The sequence below is a fragment of the Pan paniscus genome, chromosome 2, assembly GCF_029289425.2.
Source record: "Pan paniscus chromosome 2, NHGRI_mPanPan1-v2.0_pri, whole genome shotgun sequence".
Lineage (NCBI taxonomy): Eukaryota > Metazoa > Chordata > Mammalia > Primates > Hominidae > Pan > Pan paniscus.
Window position 1 is genome coordinate 99,445,702 of NC_085926.1, and position 19,215 is coordinate 99,464,916.

At 41.2% G+C, this 19,215-nt stretch overlaps 1 protein-coding gene and 1 non-coding gene across 12 annotated transcripts in view; one reads left to right on the top strand and one right to left on the bottom strand.

The window, feature by feature from the left end:
• Positions 1-19,215, bottom strand: part of SENP7 (SUMO specific peptidase 7) — a 201,596-nt gene that overhangs the window by 175,981 nt on the left and 6,400 nt on the right. For 4 of the 11 annotated variants that reach the window (XM_008975419.5, XM_003821924.6, XM_003821922.6 and 1 more), the window contains exons 2-3: positions 10,569-10,618; positions 3,377-3,472 (exon numbers count right to left, since the gene is read on the bottom strand). In XM_008975419.5, coding sequence (XP_008973667.2) covers positions 3,377-3,472; positions 10,569-10,618 — 146 coding nt within the window. Of the gene's footprint in view, positions 1-3,373; positions 3,473-6,866; positions 7,036-10,568; positions 10,619-19,215 lie in introns of those variants that run through there. The other 7 variants (XM_008975417.5, XM_008975416.5, XM_008975415.5 and 4 more) reach the window with 4 other exon arrangements.
• On the top strand, positions 13,546-13,648 carry LOC117979866 (small nucleolar RNA U13). The gene has a single exon (XR_004670914.1). It is a non-coding gene; the product is annotated as a small nucleolar RNA U13 (small nucleolar RNA).

Sequence of the window (19,215 nt, forward strand, 5' to 3'; positions counted from 1 at the left end):
TCACATAAAAAAGAAAAATGAATTAATTAAAAATATATTAAATTCTTTTGATTTTTTTAAAAGATAAAATGAAAACAAGGAAAATTTCTGGAGCATGACAATATGTTACTCTAGTCAGAGCTCATCTAACTTTACACTTAAGATTGCCTGTTTAACGTAACTATATGTTAATAAAAATCACAAACAAATCAATAAATGAGTTAAAATTCTCCTAAAGACTATAGAAAGGGGCATTTATTCCTTTCTCTTCCATTGAAAACCACTAAAAACAACAACAAAAAAGTTGAGTAGTGGAAATGCGGCAAGATACTTGCACAGCCTCAAACACTACACAAAGTATGAGCAAATATTTAGCAAATACGTTGAACTTTAAGCCAACCACAGAGCACAGTAAGGCTGACATGTGCCACTTCCAATCTCAAACAGGATGTTGATTTCCCAAAATTTAAGTATCACTTAACTTTTGCAAATATCAAAAAACAATATAAACCCATATATATGGAAATATGCTTTTTTCTAGAAATAAATGAAAAAAACTCATTAATAGTGGTTGCCTTTAGAGAAAAAGGACAGAACGAGATTCTATTTGCTTCATTTTATACTTTTTTTTTTTTTTTTTGAGACAGGGTCTCATTGTTTCCCAGGCTGGAGTACAGTAGCACAATCATAGCTTTCTTTAATCTTGAACTCCTGGGCTCAAAGGATCCTCCCACCTCAGCCTCCTGAGTAGCTGGAACTACAGGTGCACAAGACCATGCCTAGCTTATTTTTTAATTTTTAGTAGAAACAGGATCTCGCTATATTTCCTAGGCTGGTCTCCAAATCCTGGGCTCAAGAGATCCTCCCACCTCAGCCTCCTGAGTAGCTGGAACTACAGGTGCACAAGACCACGCCCAGATTATTTTTTAATTTTTAGTAGAAACAAGATCTCGCTATATTTCCTAGGCTGGTCTCCAACTCCTGGGCTCAAGAGATCCTCCCACCTCAGCCTCTCAAAGTGCTAGGATAACAGGTGTGAGCCACCACACACAGCCCACCTTGTACCTTTCTACACAGCCCAAATTTTCTAACCTTATGCAAATATATTATTTTCTTTTTAAGTAAACAGAAGTCACCTGGTCTCCTTTATTGTTTCCCTTTTTATGTACTCTTTGTATCCAATACAAACCAACAAATGTATTATTTAATAACAAAATTTCTAAATGTTCTTTTACACTAATTTTAAGCAAAGAATACTGAGGACAAATCTCTCCTCCAAGAACAAATTTTAGAAATGGTTAATAGGAGGTCGGGCACGGTGCCTCATGCCTGTAATCCCAGCACTTTGGGAGGCCAAGGCAGGTGGATCACCTGAGGTTGGGAGTTCGAGACCAGCCTGACCAACATGGAGAAACCGCACCTCTACTAAAAAATACAAAATTAGCCGGGCGTGGTGGCACATGCCAGTAATCCCAGCTACTGGGGAGGCTGAGGCAGGAGAATCGCTTGAACCCGGAAGGCAGAGGTTGCGGTGAGCCGAGATCGCGACATTGCACTCCTGCCTGGGCAACAAGAGCAAAACGCCATCTCAAAAAAAAAAAATGGTTAATAGGGCCAAGTGCGGGGGCTCACGCCTGTAACCCCAGTGCTTCAGGAGGCTGAGGTGGGAGGTTCACCTAAGCAACACAGCAAAACTTTGTCTCTGCAAAAAAATTTTAGAAACTAGCTAAGCATGGTGGCGCATGCCTCTAATCCGAGATACTCAGGAGGCTGAGGTGGGAGGACAACTTGAACCCAGGAAGCTGAGGCTGCAATGAGCCGTGAGTGTGCCAGTGCACTCCAGCCTGGGTGACAGAGCAAGACCCTGTCTCGAAAAAAAAATACGTAAATAAATAAGGGTTAATTTTTCTTGTAACCAAAAATATACATTTTAAGATTACTTAAAACATGTTATCCTAAAATAAATGCTACAGTTATGGACTGAATTGTATTTCCCCAAAATTCATATGTTGAAGCCCCAACTCCCAGGGCCTTAAAAGGGGTTGAGTGAGGTCATGTGGGTGGAGTCCCAATCCAATAGAACTAATGTCCTTATAAGAAGAAGAGACACTAGGGGTACGTGTGCCCAGAGAAAAAGCCATGTGAAAACACAGAGAGAAGACAGCCATCTGCAATCCAAGTAAAGAGGACTCAGAAGTCAACCCTGCCAGCACCTTCATCTTGGACTTCCACATTCCAAGGCCAGGCCTAATGGCTCATACCTCTAATCCCAGCACTCTGGGAGACCAAAGTAGGAAGATTTCTTAAGGCCAGAAGTTCAAGACAAGCCTAGGCAACATAGCAAGATCCCACCTCTACAGAAAAAAAATTTTAAGTAGCCAGGCACCTGCTTGTATTCCCAGCTACTCAGGAGGCTGGGCAGCAAGATCACTTGAGCCCAGGAGTTCAAGGATTCAATGAGCTATGAGTGTGCCACTGCACTCCAGTGTGAGCAACACAGACCCTGACTGTAAAGAACCTAAATGCCCTTCCATGGTAGTTTAGATAAAGAAAATGTGGTACATATACACCACAGAATACTATGCAGCCATAAAAAAGAATGAGATCATGTCCTTTGCATGGATGAAGCTGGAGACCATTATCCTCAGCAAACTAACACAGGAACAGAAAACCAAATACTGCATGTTCTCACTTATGAGTGAGAGCTAAATGATCAGAACACGCGGACACATAGAGGGAACAACACACAATGGGGCCTTTCAGAGGTTGGAGGATGGGAGGAGGGAGAGGAACAGGAAAAATAACTAATGGGTACTAGGCTTAATATCTGGGCGATGAAATAATCTGTACAATAAACCCCCATGACACAAGTTACCTATGGAACAAACCTGCACTTGTACCACTAAACTTAAAATAAAAGTTAAAAAACAAAACACAAAAAACTGCTATCTTAATCCTTATTCATCAAAGCCTGATTATAATGCTTAATAATGAGATAAAGTCCAGATTTATAATCAAAATATTTTTTGAAATATAGTTATATTACTCCTTAAAACATACATTCTCAAACTTAAAATGGGTCAAGTGCATAAGAACAAACAATTCTATAAACCTTATCGTTTTAGTAAACTTAAAACAGAATTTATTTTACAATAATAAGATTTAAATTTCATGATGAAATCAATTATGCATAATTATATATACATAGTTTTAAACTGAAGAGCCTAACCTCAAAATATCATTTCAACATGCCAAAAATGAACTAAAATCTGCAATTAAATAACACAAGAAAACCAAAAAAGGGACATATCAGAAAATAAACATTCCGTTTTATTACAATATTTTAAACATACCAAATAAAACTATATACTTAAAATAAATTAATTTTATTTACCACCTGCAAAGGGAGAGTCCAGCGTTCTGAGCTTCTGAATTTGGACAGTGGTGATTGAACATGGACATCCTCTGGTTTTGCATTTAACATCTTTCTTATCTGAAAATAGGATGAGAAAATAATTAGTTTAATTGAACTATACACAAGAGCTAATTCAGCTAACAGAACCACTATATTACCCTGCATCAATAATTTGCTAACTGTTTTAAGGAGTTTTAAATTCAGTGCTTAATTTATATGCAATTAAATATAATTTTATTTACAAAAAACCTCTCCTTGACTCTGAAAGTCAAATGAAAGTTGAATGAAGAATCAGAAGAGCTTCCTAACTATTCTCTTGTCTGCTGTCTCTTCCCCTTTTAACCTTTCAAATGTCAGCCCCAGAGTTCTCTAATACATAAAACCTAATTATGGCTGCAATACTTAAAATTCAACAATGGTAGCCATTACTTACAGATAAAACTCTTAACAATTGTAAAACTCTTTACCATTTGGGCTCTTTCACATCACATCACATCAAAACTACAACCCAACCACAATGAATGAAATCAACCTTCTTCAAACACATCATATTATTTTATACCTCTAAACCTTTGCATATACTCTTCCCACAATCTAGAATGCTCTTCCTTCTCTCCCTAGTGAAGTACTCCAGATTCTTGTCAAAATTACTATTTTATCTACACAACCATCATGCCATACCACGCATTCCTGGAACAGAATCAATGGAACAGACCAATGGAACAGAACAGAGAACTCTGAAATAAGACCACACACCTACAACTATCTGATCTTCGACAAACCTGACAAAAACAAGCAATGGGGAAATAATTCTCTATTTAATAAATGGTGCTGGGAGAACTGGCTAGCCATATGCAAAAATTGAAACTGGACCCCTTCCTTATATACAAAAATTAATTCAAGATGGATTAAAGACTTAAATGTAAAACACAAAACTATAAAAACCCTACAAGAAAATCAAGGCAATACCATTCAGGACATAGGCACAAGCAAATATCTCATAACAAAAATGCCAAAAGCAATTGCGATAAAAGCAAAAATTGATAAATGGGATCTAATTAAACTAAGGAACTTCTGTACAGCAAAAGAGTGAACAGACAACCTACAGATTGGGAGAAAAATTTGGCAGTCTATCCGTCTGACAAACTCTAATATCCAGAGTCTACAAGGAACATAAATTTATAAGAAAAAAACATCCCCATTAAAAAGTGGGCAAAGGATATGAACAAACAGTTCTTAAAGGAAGACACACATGTGGCCGACATCACTGATCATTAGAGAAATGCAAATCAAAACGACAACGAGACACCATCTCACACCACTCAGAATGGCTATTATTAAAAAGTCAAAAAACAACAGATGCTGGCAATGTTGCAGAGAAAAAGGAACACTTTTACACCACTGCTGGGATTGTAAATTAGTTCAACCATTGTGGAAGACAGTGTGGTGATTCCTCAAAGACCTAGAGGCAAACATACCATTTGACCTAGCAACATTACTGGGTACATACCCAAAGGAATATAAATCATTCTATTACAAAGATATATGCATGCACATGTTTGCTGCAACACTATTCACAATAGCAAAGACATGGAATCAACCCAAATCCCCATCAATGATAGACTGAATAAAGAAAATATAAAACATATATACATAGGATACTATGCAGCCCTAAAAAGGAACACAATCGTGTCTTTTGCAGGGACATGGATGGAGTTGGAAGCCATTATCTTCAGCAAACTAATGCAGAAACAGAAAACCAAACAATGCACGTTCTCACTTTTAAGTGGGAGCTGAATGATGAGAACACATGGACACAATGGGGGAACAACACACACTGGGGCCTGTCAGACCGGTAGAGGGAGCATCCGGAAGAATAGCTAATGGATGCTGGCCTTAATATCTAGGTGATGGGTTGTTCTTGCGGCAAACCACCATGGCACACATTTACCTATGCAACGATCCTACACATCCTGCACGTGTACCCCGAACTTAAATAAAAGTCGAAGAAAAAAATGTTCACCACTGTTTCCCTGGTACTTATGCCTAACACAGTGTCCAATACATGTTGAATACCCAATAAATATCTACTGACCAATGCTTTAATAAATTAGATTTCAGAAAATAATGTTCATGATATATAGGTAAGTAGGAAAAAAGATTACAAGACAGTATTTTGTGGTTTTCTATTTTTTAATATGTTTCTTATAAAGAGACAAATAAACTAGAAGGATACACACCAAAGTATTAATTCTGGTTGTGTCTGGGTGGCCTTAATTCACCCAGTGAAATAAGTTCTTAATTGAACTTTAGAATATCTCTACAACAATCTAGTATCATTTTAGAAATATTTCTTAAACATGTATTTATTTACTCGAGACATGGTCTCACTCTGTCACCTAGGCTGGCGTGTAGTGACTCAAACATAACTTACTTCTGCTTCTACCTCTTGGGCCCAGGCAATCTTCCTGCATCAGCCTCCTGTGTAGCTGGGACCACAGGCATGCACCATCATATCTGACTAATTTTTTTATTTTTTGCAGACACAGGGTCTTACTTTGTTGCCCAGGCTAGTCCCAAATTCCTGGGCTCTGGGGCTCAAGCAATCCTCCCACCTTGGCCTCCCTAAGTGCTGGGTTTAGAGGCATGAGCTCCCACACCCAGCCAAACACTTCAAACACTTTTTTTTTTTTTTGAGACAGAGTCTCGTTCTGTTTCCCAGGCTGAAAGTGCAGTGGCACAACCTCAGCTAACTGCAACCTCCACCCCCGAGTTCAAACAATCCTCCCACCTCAGCCTCCGAAGTAGATGGGATTACAAAAATGCACCACCATACCCAGCTAATTTTTGTATTTTCAGTAGAGATGGGCCTTTCACCATCTTGGCCAGGCTGGTCTTGAAGTCCTGACCTCAAGTGATCCACCCGCCTTGGCCTCCCAAAGTGCTGGGATTATAGGCATGAGCCAACCCACCAGGCCCAGGCCAAACACTTTAAATTCAACATGTATTAGTATCTTCTCCCTATATCCATCAAAGCTCTTATCCTTTTGGTAACTTATTTCCACTAGCAGCCTGGAGGGAAAAGGCAGTAATATAAACTACTAACAATAATGAAATATGCTAATTTTCTAAGAAAGTCTACCTTTTTTAAACACACTAACGCAACTTTATATATAAATTACGGGATTAAGAAATAAGTAAATATATTGTAGATAATGAGAGACAGAAAAAAATAAGGAAAGAGGAAAAGCTAGAATAAGCCTTGTGGTGTTGGACTGGAATCAGAAGTATCAGTATTAATTTTTTATAGATATATAGATAGAGATACAGAAATAAATATAGATACATGTGTTTGTGTGGGAAAATAGACATATGTATGTTGTATGTGTGAACATATATTTTTCTAGTCTTGTCTGTTGATAAAGCCTAAAAACAATGACATCCCAGTTGCAAGTATACCTAGCACACAGACCTGGGTTTCTAAATATCATCCTTCAATTGAAAGAACCAGGGCTCCCTGGGAAAGTGGTTGATTCCAAGCCTGGGGCAGGGAAAACACAACATAAGCATCTTGCAGTGCCAAAAAATATACAGTGTCAGAAGTAAGTGTTCAAAAAAAAAAAGATAGGAGCACGTCACAAGGGTACAGCCAACATGAAAGATCTCCCAAGGCTGGAATACTTTGACCAACAAATCTGTAATGACAGTAGTGGATTATAACTCATAGAATAAACTAAATATTCTATGAGTCCATATTGATACAAATAAATAAGTGAAGCCAAGCACAGTGGCTCACACCTAGAATCCTCACACTTTGAGAAGCTGAAGCAGGAGGATCTCTAAATAAATAAATAAATAAGTAAGTAAGTAAGTAAGTGGGGGAAGAGGATCAGCTCTGCCTTACATAAGAATTTTTATTTTTTAGAGACAGTGTCTCACTCTGTTATCCAGGCTGGAATGCAGTGGTGCAATCACAGCTGATCACAGCCTCAACTTCCCTGGCTCAAACGATCTTCCTATGTCAGCCTCCCAAGTAGCTGGGATTCCAGGCATATGCCAACATGCCCAGCTAATTTTTTTTGTAGATATGGGGTCTCACTATGTTGCCCAGGCTGGCCTCAAATTCCTGACCTCAAGTGATCCTCCCACCTTGGCCTCCCAAAGTGCCAGGATTACAGTTGTGAGCCACCACACTGGCCCCTTATAGAAGAATTTACATTCATAAATCTATAATGAATGAGCAAAAGAGAAAACCACCAAAATACCACATATATAAATTTGGAGGCAAGATACACTGATAGATGCTAAAATAGTAAACAAAAGTTTGAGAAGAAATAGTATATTTGCATAGATTCAAAGCATCTCCCCTAAGATATTTATTAATTATAAAGAGGAAAAAAGTAACTTTACAATGGAGGAAACAGGCAGACCCCATCTTAACCAAACAATCAAGGCTGATATTACCAGTATTAAGATATATCACTATCATGTACCCCCTGATATAATGCACTAAGAAGGTCATCATCACTTCTGTGGTATTCCTCCCAAAAAGTCATAACCTTAATCTAATCTTGAGAAACCTGAAAGAAACCCAAAGTGAGAGATATTCTACAAAATACTGTCCAGTTTTCTTCAAAAGTGTCATGGTCATGAAAGAAAAAAGACTGAAGAATTGTCATAGACTTAAGAAAACTAGGGAGACCTAACAACTAAATGCAATGTGGGATCCTGGATTGGATCTGGCAACAGAAAAAGGACATTAGTGAAACTGAAGAAATCCAAATGATGTCTATAGTTTAAAGCAGGTGTGCCCAACCCCCAGGCCAAGGACAACACAGCAGGAGGCGAGCAGCACGGGAACATTAGGGCCTGCACTCCCCCTCCTGTCAGATCAGCAGTGGCATTAGATTCTCATAGGAGCACAAACACTATTGTGAACTGTGCATGCAAGGGATCTAGGTTGCACGCTCCTCATGAGAACCCAATGCCTGAAAATTTGAGGTAGAACAGTTTCATCCCGAAACCATCCTCCCGACCCCCGTCCATGGGAAAACTGTCTTCCACGATACTGGTCCCTGGTGCCAAACAGGTTGCGGACCACTGGTTTAAGGTACTGTATCAATATAAATTCCTTGTTTTTTGTAATCATACTATACTTATATAAGATAATAACATTGGGAGAACCTGAGTGAATTTTACAGGAACTCTGTAAAATTTCTGTAACTTTTCTGTAAGTCTCAACTTCCTTGTAAACAAAAAGTTTAAGAAACACTGTAGTACATCTAAAAATCAGAGAAATGGATTAACTCAGTATTAATTTCTAATGGCAGGATTTCAGATTAATTGCATGAATAATGCAATAGTCTAAAGCAGGATATTTCACTTCACTGGATATAATAAAAACAAAAATAGTGGTAGTTAATACAGAGGTATTTCAAAGTAGATATGATAGTATTCATCCTGGCAATGTAAGGTTTTTTTAGGGGGCAGTGGGGGACAGAGTCTCGCTCTGTCACCCAGACTGGAGTGCAATGGCGCAATCTCGGCTCACTGCAACCTCTGCCTCCCGGGTTCAAGCGATTTTCCTGCCTCAGCCTCCCAAGTAGCTGGGACTACAGGCACCCGCCATCATGCCCAGCTAATTTTTTTTTTTTCTTGGAGACAGAGTCTCGCTCTGTCACCCAGGCTAGAGTGCAGTGGCATGATTTCAGCTCACTGCAAGCTCTGCCTCCCAGGTTCACACCATTCTTCTACCTCAGCCTCCCGAGTAGCTGGGACTACAGGCACCCGCCACCACGTCCGGCTAATTTTTGGTATTTTTAGTAGAGATGGGGTTTCACCGTGTTAACCAGGATGGTCTCGATCTCCTGACCTCGTGATCTGCCCGCCTCAGCCTCCCAAAGTGCTGGGATTACAGGCATGAGCCACTGCGCTCGGCCAATTTTTGTATTTTTGTAGAGACGGGGTTTTACCATGTTGGCCAGGCTGGTCTTGAACTCCTGACCTCAGATGATCCACCTGCCTCAGCACAAGATTTTTTTTAACCTCCTATTTACCCCACTTAAACTAAATCCAGAGTTGTAAATGGAGAAACCACACCATGCAAATCTTAAGCCAAAAAAGGAAGTGTATCTAAAGCCATACTTTCTATATGGTCTTCTAAGGTACTCTTGATTTCCTCTCATTGTCTTCCTTTATGACTTCTTCTCCTTCTTTGTTAAATGCTATAACTATATAACATGAAGACGTATCATATTAAAGTTCTCTGTGCATAACTTAGACTGCTTCAGAGAAAAGGGTTTAATAAATTCTTATAATGTAAATCGGGATATTACTGCATTTAAAGAACAAAATTCTAGAAAAAAAATTATCTCTATATGCCAGGTATGGTGGCTTACACTATAATCCCAACACTTTGGGAGGCCAAGGCAGGAGGATTGCTTGAGGCCAGGAATGTGAGACCAGCCTGGGCAACATAGCAAGACCCCTGTCTCTACAAGAAAAAATTAAAATTAGCTGGTCATGGTGGCACATCCCTGTATTCCCAGCTACATGGGAGGCTGAGGCAGGAGGATCACTAAAGCCCAGGAGTTCAAGGCTGCAGTGAGCTGTACTTGAGCCTGGGCAACAGAGCAAGACCCTGTCTCTTAAAAAAAAAGAAAAAGATTATCTTTCTTAAAAGGAATTAATTTTTTAAAACACTTCCTATATAGGTAGAAACTTCATTTTGTTTGTTTTGCTACTCTTGGCTTACGTAGAAGAAATAAATGAAAAAAAGAGGCTTAAAAGGACATATTCCCAATAGTAATGTTCAGCACATACCTTGAGTACAACTACTCTGCATCTATAGCATTACTAATGAATGCACATTGGTACTCTAATAGATTAAGTCATCAAAGAAATGTTGTGCTATGTTTTAAATAAAATCTAAAATGAGCTCTGGAAAGTATACTGGTCATCTGGTCCAGAAAGTATACTAGTCAACTATTTAAACAAAGTTGGTAGAAAAGTCTCCTGGTTAACCTTCAGTTAATTAGAATACACCACTCTCCCAAAACACTGATTAAAGTTTTATACTATTTTCTTTAAAATGTTATTAAAAAGACAAACAGCAAAATACTTTCAATATCAGTAACTCCAAAGATAATAGGTTAAAAGCAAAACAAATGCATACCTCCGATAAATCAGAAGATGACTTTTTCCTTTTTCCTTCTGTGATGATTTCTACAAAAACCAAAGACGTGGTAAAAATTATCGTTTAACATCTAAATGAGATAAACAGTTTGACAAAGGAGATTCTTTCACATTCATCCTTTGTTTTAAATTGACTTGTTAGATTTAGAATTTACACATTTTACAGAAACTGAAGGGCTAAACATAAAAGTCAAAAAATAACTACACATATCAGAAGAATAGCAGATTCTCACAAAATGTCTCCAGTAAAATATTTATATATATAAATATATATATAATGACAATAGCAAAGAAAGAGGAAAACTTGGCTCTAAGAACTAAACAGAAATTCCCTGACCAAAGACCTCACACCTAGTAGTAGAACCATTTGATCAGACAAATTCTTATAATGGGGGAGGTAGAAGCAGGTGAAATTCTAGAAGTTAGAAGTTGAGAATATTCTATAAAAACACTTTCAGTTCTACTACATATCTAAGCATGCTGGGCAACTGGGAACAGCTTAACTCTCTTTTACTCACCAACATTTTTCAGACTTGCTGTGGATTTTTCTGAGTTATAACTTCCAACCAGCAAACATTAATTCAATGTCTATTATGTGCCTGACACTGTGCTAGGCAATGAGTACAGTATAGTGGGCAAATTAGGCAGTACAGTATAGTGGGCAAATTCCAAACTTTCCTGGAACTTACAGTCTACTGAATATATCACAGATTTTACTAAAAAAATAAATGGCAGAGATTCAACATATGGCCACCTGCTTGTGACAAATGCACGACTGCAATTGCATAGGAAAGGGATGATTTTCAAAATGATGCTGAGGCAATCTGATAACCAAATGGGGGAATAACACCCTTGACTACCTCACACCATACACAAAATTAATTTGAAATGAATCATAGATTGAAATGTCAAAGATAAAAACAAAGCATCTGGATTTAAGTAGGAGAATATCTTCATGACCTTTGGGTAGGCAAAGATTTTTCAAAGAGGACACAAGTAGTCCTAACCACAAATGAAAACGTTAATAAACTGTACTTCATTAAAATTAAGAACTTCTGGAAAAAAGTGCTTGGAAGACTGTGTGGTAGATAGAGCTCCCTCTCCCCTCTCCCCTCTCCCCTCTCCCCTCCCCCCTCTCCCCTCTCCCCTCTCCCCTCTTTCCACGGTCTCCCTCTGATGCCGAGCCGAAGCTGGACGGTACTGCTGCCATCTCAGCTCACTGCAACCTCCCTGCCCGATTCTCCTGCCTCAGCCTGCCGAGTGCCTGCGATTGCAGGCGCGCGCCGCCACGCCTGACTGGTTTTCGTATTTTTTTGGTGGAGACGGGGTTTCGCTGTGTTGGCCGGGCTGGTCTCCAGCTCCTAACCGTGAGTGATCCGCCAGCCTCGGCCTCCCGAGGTGCCGGGATTGCAGACGGAGTCTCGTTCACTCAGTGCTCAATGGCGCCCAGGCTGGAGTGCAGTGGCGTGATCTCGGCTCGCTACAACCACCTCCCAGCCGCCTGCCTTGGCCTCCCTAAGTGCCGAGATTGCAGCCTCTGCCTGGCAGCCACCCCGTCTGGGAAGTGAGGAGCGTCTCCGCCTGACCGCCCATCGTCTGGGATGTGAGGAGCCCCTCTGCCTGGCTGCCCAGTCTGGAAAGTGAGGAGCGTCTCTGCCCGGCCGCCATCCCATCTAGGAAGTGAGGAGCGCCTCTTCCCGGCCGCCATCACATCTGGGAAGTGAGGAGCGTCTCTGCCCGGCCGCCCATCGTCTGAGATGTGGGGAGCACCTCTGCCCTGCCGCCCCGTCCGGGATGTGAGGAGCGTCTCTGCCCGGCCGCCCTGTCTGAGAAGTGAGGAGACCCTCTGCCTGGCAACCGCCCCATCTGAGAAGTGAGGAGCCCCTCCGCCCGACAGCCACCCCGTCTGAGAAGTGAGGAGCGTCCTCCCTCCTCGTCCGGGAGGGAGGTGGGGGGGTCAGCCCCCCGCCCGGCCAGCCACCCCGTCCGGGAGGGAGGTGGGGGGATCAGCCCCCCGCCCGGCCAGCCGCCCTGTCCGGGAGGTGAGGGGTGCCTCTGCCCGGCCGCCCCTACCGGGAAGTGAGGAGCCCCTCTGCCCGGCCAGCCGCCCTGTCCGGGAGGGAGGTGGGGGGGTCAGCCCCCCGCCGGGCCAGCCGCCCCGTCGGGGAAGTGAGGGGCGCCTCTGCCCGGCCGCCCCTACTGGGAAGTGAGGAGCCCCTCTGCCCGGCCAGCCGCCCTGTCCGGGAGGGAGGTGGGGGGTCAGCCCCCCGCCCGGCCAGCCGCCCCGTCTGGGAGGGAGGTGGGGGGGGGTCAGCCCCCTGCCCGGCCAGCCGCCCTGTCCGGGAGGTGAGGGGCGCTTCTGCCTGGCCGCCCCTACTGGGAAGTGAGGAGCTCCTCTGCCCGGCCACCACCCCATCTGGGAGGTGTACTCAACAGCTCATTGAGAACGGGCCATGAAGACAATGGCGGTTTTGTGGAATAGAAAGGGGGGAAAGGTGGGGAAAAGATTGAGAAATCGGATGGTTGCCGTGTCTGTGTAGAAAGAGGTAGACATGGGAGACTTTTCATTTTGTTCTGTACTAAGAAAAATTCTTCTGCCTTGGGATCCTGTTGATCTGTGACCTTACCCCCAACCCTGTGCTCTTTGAAACATGTGCTGTATCCACTCAGGGTTGAATGGATTAAGGGCGGTACAAGATGTGCTTTGTTAAACAGATGCTTGAAGGCAGCATGTTCGTTAAGAGTCATCACCACTCCCTAATCTCAAGTACCCAGGGACACAAACACTGCGGAAGGCCGCAGGGTCCTCTGCCTAGGAAAACCAGAGAACTTTGTTCACTTGTTTATCTGCTGACCTTCCCTCCACTATTGTCCTGTGACCCTGCCAAATCCCCCTCTGCGAGAAACACCCAAGAATGATCAATAAAAAAAAAAAAAAAAAAAATTAAGAACTTCTGATCCTACTGTAGCTCATGAGCATGATGACTGGGTGTTCACACGCATCTGTGAGATGTGCCACCTTGAACCTTGTTACTAGGTCAGCGTATTACCCATCTGACATGAAAGAAAAATAAAGAACCACACTGGATTAGCATGTTTTTCTGTTTTGTTTTGTTTTGTTTTTGAGATGGAGTTTCACTCTTATTGCCCAGGCTGGAGTGCAATGGCGCAATCTCGGCTCACTGCAACCTCCACCTCCCGAGTTCAAGCGATTCTTCTGCCTCAGCCTCCCGAGTAGCTGGGATTACAGGTATGCACCACCATGCCAGGCCAATTTTGTATTTTTAGTAGAGGCGGGGTTTCTCCATGTTGGTCAGGCTGGTCTCCTGACCTCAGGTGATCCACCCACCTCGGCCTCCCAAAGTGTTGGGATTACAGGCATGAGCCACCGCGCCTGGCCTGGATTCGCTTTGAAAAAGAAAAAAGAAAAAAAAAAGGTCAGGCACAGTGGTTCATGCCTGTAATCCCAACACTTTGGAAGGCCAGGGCATGGGGATCACTTGAGCCCAGGAGTTCGAGACCAGCCTGGGCAACACAGTGGGACCCAATCTCTATAAAAATATTTAAAGAGGAGCTGGACATGGTAGCACATGCCTGTAGTTCCAGCTACTCAGGAGGCTGAGATGGAAGGATCACTCGAGCCTGGGAGGTTACAGCTGCAGTGAGCCATGACTGCAACACTGCATTCCATCCTGGGTGACAGAGTGAGACCCTGTCTCAGATTAAAAAAAAAAAAAAAAAGAACTTCTGTTCATCAAAAATCATCGAGTGAAAAGGCATGTCAAGAATAAAAGAAAAATATTTATAATACATGTATTTGTCAAAGAATTCATAACCAGAATATATAAAGAACTCCTACAAAGCAAAAGCAAGATAATCCTATCTTCAAAATGGACAAAAGTCTGAATAGGCACTTCACAAAAAAAGAATATCCAAATGGCCAATAAACATATAAACAGGTGCTCAATTTCATAATCACTAGGGAAATGCAAAATTAAAATGGCAATGAAAACCATTAAACAGCCTTTAGAATGAGTAAAAGTAAAAAGATTGACAACACCAAATATTGGTGAGAGACTGGAACTCATATACTCTTGCTAAGAGTGTAAATGAGTACGTCTGCTTCACCAGCATCTACTGAGGTTAGACACCTGCCTATGCAATGTCCAACAATTACACTTTTAGATAAATAACCAACAGAAATAAGAATATTCAGGTATTTTTGTTCTTAATATCCAAAAACTGGAAACAACCCAAATATCCATCAAGTATGGATAAACATATTCATATAATAGAAAACTATATAGCAATAAAAGATAATGAATTACTGCTACGCACAATATGGATACATCTCTCAGGCATGCTCAAAGGAAACCAGATGCAGAAGAGTATATGATTCTATTTCTCTGAAATTCAAGAAGAGTTAAAATAAACCTATGGTAACACTAGTTAAAACAGTGATGGGGGCCAGGCATGGTGGCACATGCCTGTAATCCCAGCAGTTTGGGAGGCTGAGGTGGGTAGATCGCTTGAGCTCAGGAGTTTGAGAACAGCCTGGGCAAAAGGGTGAAACCCCGTCTGCATAAAAAAGTACAAAAATTAGCCAAGTGTGGTGGGGTGCACCTGCACTCCCAGCTACTCAGTAGGCTGAGGTGGGAAGATCACTTGAACCAGGCAGTTGAGGCTGCAGTGAGCCATGATGGCACCACTGCACTCCAGCCTGGGCAACAGAGCAAGACACTGTCTCAAATTAAAAAAAAAAAAAAAAAAAGTCACTGAACTATACACTAAAGATATGTGTACTGTATGGTACTTAAAATCAGAAATAATAATAATAACTAATGAAATATAGACTACCCAGAAATCTATATTGCTGAAATGATTTCTTCTAAGTTCATAATACACAGCATTAGTTTCACTATATGCATTTGCTGAGAAACCATGTAATGTTTTCCTGATCTAAAAAATTATTTTTGGGCCAGGCGCGGTGGCTTATGCCTGTAATCCCAGCACTAATGGGAGGCCGAGGTGGTTGGATCACTTGAGGTTAGGAGTTCGAGACCAGCCTGGTCAACATGGGGAAACCTGTCTCTATTAAAAATACAAAAAAAAAAAAAAACTAGCTGGGTGTAGTGGCAGGTGCCTATAATCCCAGCTACTCAGGAGGCTGAGACAGGAAAATCGCTCAAACCCAGGAGGCAGAGGTTGCAGTGAGCCAAGATCACACCATTGCACTCCATCCTAGGCAACGAGGGCAAAATTCCATCTCAAAAAAATATATATATATATTTTCACCTCTACACTTAAGCTTTTGATAACTTCAAATAATTTAAATAAACTAGTACTCAAGTTGACTACCAAAAATAAAGAATTTTTTAAATAAGTGATAAGAAAGTATCCTGTAGAAATTCATTTTCTAGTCAATTTTAAATTTAACAAAACACATATCTACATATACACAATGGAATACTATTCCGGAATGAAAAAGGAATGAACTCACGTCTTTTACAGTAACACAGAACTGGAGACCTTCATCTTCAGTGAAACAACTCAGATTAGAAGCTCACACCTATAATCCCAACACTTTGGGAGGCCAAGGCAGGATGACTGCTTGAGCCCAGGAGTTTGGGACCAGCCTGCACCACATGGTGAGACCCTGTCTCTAAAAATATTTATTTGAATTAGCTGGGTACAGTGACACCACCTGCGGTCTCAGCTGCTTGGGAGGCTGAGGTGGGAAAATCGCTTGAGCCCAGGAGGTCAAGGCTGCAGTGAGGCATGTGGAGAATCGCTTGAGCCCAGGAGGTCGAGGCTGCAGTGGGCCGTTTTTGCACCACTGCACTCCAGTCTGGATGACAGAGCGAAACCATTTCAAAAAGAAAAAGAAAAAAGAAAAAAAAAGAACTCAGAAAGTCAAATACCACATATTCTCACTATAAGTAGGGGCTAAATAATGTGTGTACACATGGACATAGAGTGTGGGATAACAGTCACTGAAGACTTGGAAGGCTAGCAGCAGTGCAGTGAGGGATGAGAAATTACTTAATGGGTACAATGTACACTATTCAGGTGATGATTACACTAAAAGCCCAGATTTCACCACCACACAATATACCCATATAACAAAGCTGTACTTGTACCCCTTAAATTTATACAAATAAAAAAGTACATGTCATTTTAAAAGGAATATCAGTTCCTTAAATTTTAATTTACAAATTTATATCCCAAAAATATCTCACTGGGTTAAAAGTGCTTCCATCCTGTTTTGTAGTATGTTCCCCTATTTCCTTTCATTAATGCTACTGTGAATTCCCAAATATTTATGTTTTTTTCTTCTTGGCCAACTTTGTCTAATAAAAAATTTTACAATTTTTTTATAGCTGACTTGCTCCATCTTATACCAGGTTAGCTCTGGAGTGTTTAAATAAGCATATGATGTGCCTCGACTTGAGACTGTATGGTATAGTTACCATGCTCAAGAGTACATATTTTAAAGCTAGACAACCTAAATTTGTATCTCGGCTTACTAGTTGTGATTTCTGAGTCTCAGTTTCTCATCTGTAAAATGGGGGAGAATATCTGCCTTTTTAATCGTTAAGATTAAAGCATGATAATCCATATGAAGGCATTTAGCATTATGACTAACACATAGTTAGTGCAAAAGAAATGGTAACTATAACATTTTATAGTCAAGTATCTCCCTTTAAAAGACTGCAGTATATTAGCATTAGCATATAGGAAAATCTCTCCAATTACTCTCATTCTAAATATATGAGTCAAAAAACTAAAAGCATAACTTTTCCCACTCATTCACTGATTTATTCCATAATTTTTTTTTTTTTTTTTTTTTTTTTTTTGAGACGGAGTCTTGCTCTGTCACCCAGGCTGGAGTGCAGTGGCACGATCTCGGCTCACTGCAACCTCCGCCTCCCAGGTTCAAGCGATTCTCCTGCTTCAGCCTCCCCGGTACCTGGGACTACAGGCAGGAAGCACCATGCCTGGCTAATTTTTTATATGTTTAGTAGAAAGAGAGTTTCACCATATTGGCCAGGCTGGTCTTGAACTCCTGAGCTCAAGTGATCTGCCCACCTTGGCCTCCCAAAGTGCTGGGATTACAGGCATGGGCCACAGCACCCAGCCTATTTATTTGACATAATAGTAATTATCATTGCCTGGAATTATGCTAAGTGCTTTACACAAATTATTTTCCTTAATCCTTATATCATGAAATCAATAACGTATAATCTCCATCTTATAGATTAAGAAATTAAGATTTGAGGAATTCAAATAACTTGCCCAACGTTACCATAGTGATCCATCACCGGTCATATTCCAGAGATGGTACTCTAAACCAGTACACTCTAGGCATACTGGATGCTATGGGGAAATAAAATTAATGACAGTCCCTGTCACAGTGTTAATAGTATAGAAGTAGACATTAGACAACTCAGCAAGCTAGAATATATGATGGAATCTGATAATTATCATATAAGAGGCATAAAGACCAACAGAAGTGCAGAAACAGGCATAAATTTAAGTTTGAATTAATCAAGGAAATGGTTCTTGGAAAGGCACAACTGAACTGGGCTTGGGCCGGGCATGGTGGCTCATGCCTATAATCCCAGCACTTTGGGAAGCCGAGGTGGGAGGATCGCTTGAGGCGAAGAGTTCAAGAACAGCCCAGGTAACACAGTGAGACCCCATCTCTAGAAAAACTAAGTTTTTTAAAAAAATAGCCAGGCATGATAGTGCGGGCCTATAGTCCTAGCTACTCCGGAGCCTGAAGTAGGAGGATAGCCTGAGCCCAGGAGTTCAAGGCTGCAGTGAGCTATGATCATGCCACTGCACTCCAGCCTAGGCAACAGAGCAAGATCCCATCTCAAAAAAAAAAGAAAAAAAAGAGCTGGGCTTTGAAGAATAAGGTTTAGACAGGCAGAAATGCGTGGAGCCAGGCACAACCCAAGGGTGATTTACCAATACAAGCACACACGAACTAGGATGAAGCAGACCACATCAGCCAGATTCATAAATTACTGAAAACCCAAATGAAAGTTATTCATCAGGAAGGCATTATAACAGAATTCTAGTCTGGATCTTTGGAGCTACTCAATCTTATTCATAACCCATTCTCTGTGTTACCATACCCCCTTAATTTACTTTTCAATCCTCTGCCTTCCATCATCAAGCCTAGGAATCACCACCAAGATGTCAATCCCTATAGCCTATCACCTTCTTATTATCACACCTCATATAATTGAATTCTACCCCCTCATCTACATCTTCTTCATCTCTTCCCTAGTTTACCAAATTCTTTTCCAAAGTCAATACAGTTTCCTTAAATTTTGAATATTTTCCTTGAACTTCTCCTCCACCTTAGGTTAACTAAATCCTAGCTTTTTATTAGATATATTACTTTGTTAAAACTCTCCCACTTATAAAACAGAAGTAGAGATGAACAATCTCCATTGTTTCCTTTGGGGGGAAGACAAAAAAAAAATCTCCTTCCCCACCGCCACCATCTCCCATTAATATTCTAACTTTATTACAATAATTCCTCCTTTAAAATTAACATAAATTGGATACATTCCTGGCTGGGCACAGTGGCTCACACCTGTAATCGCAGCACT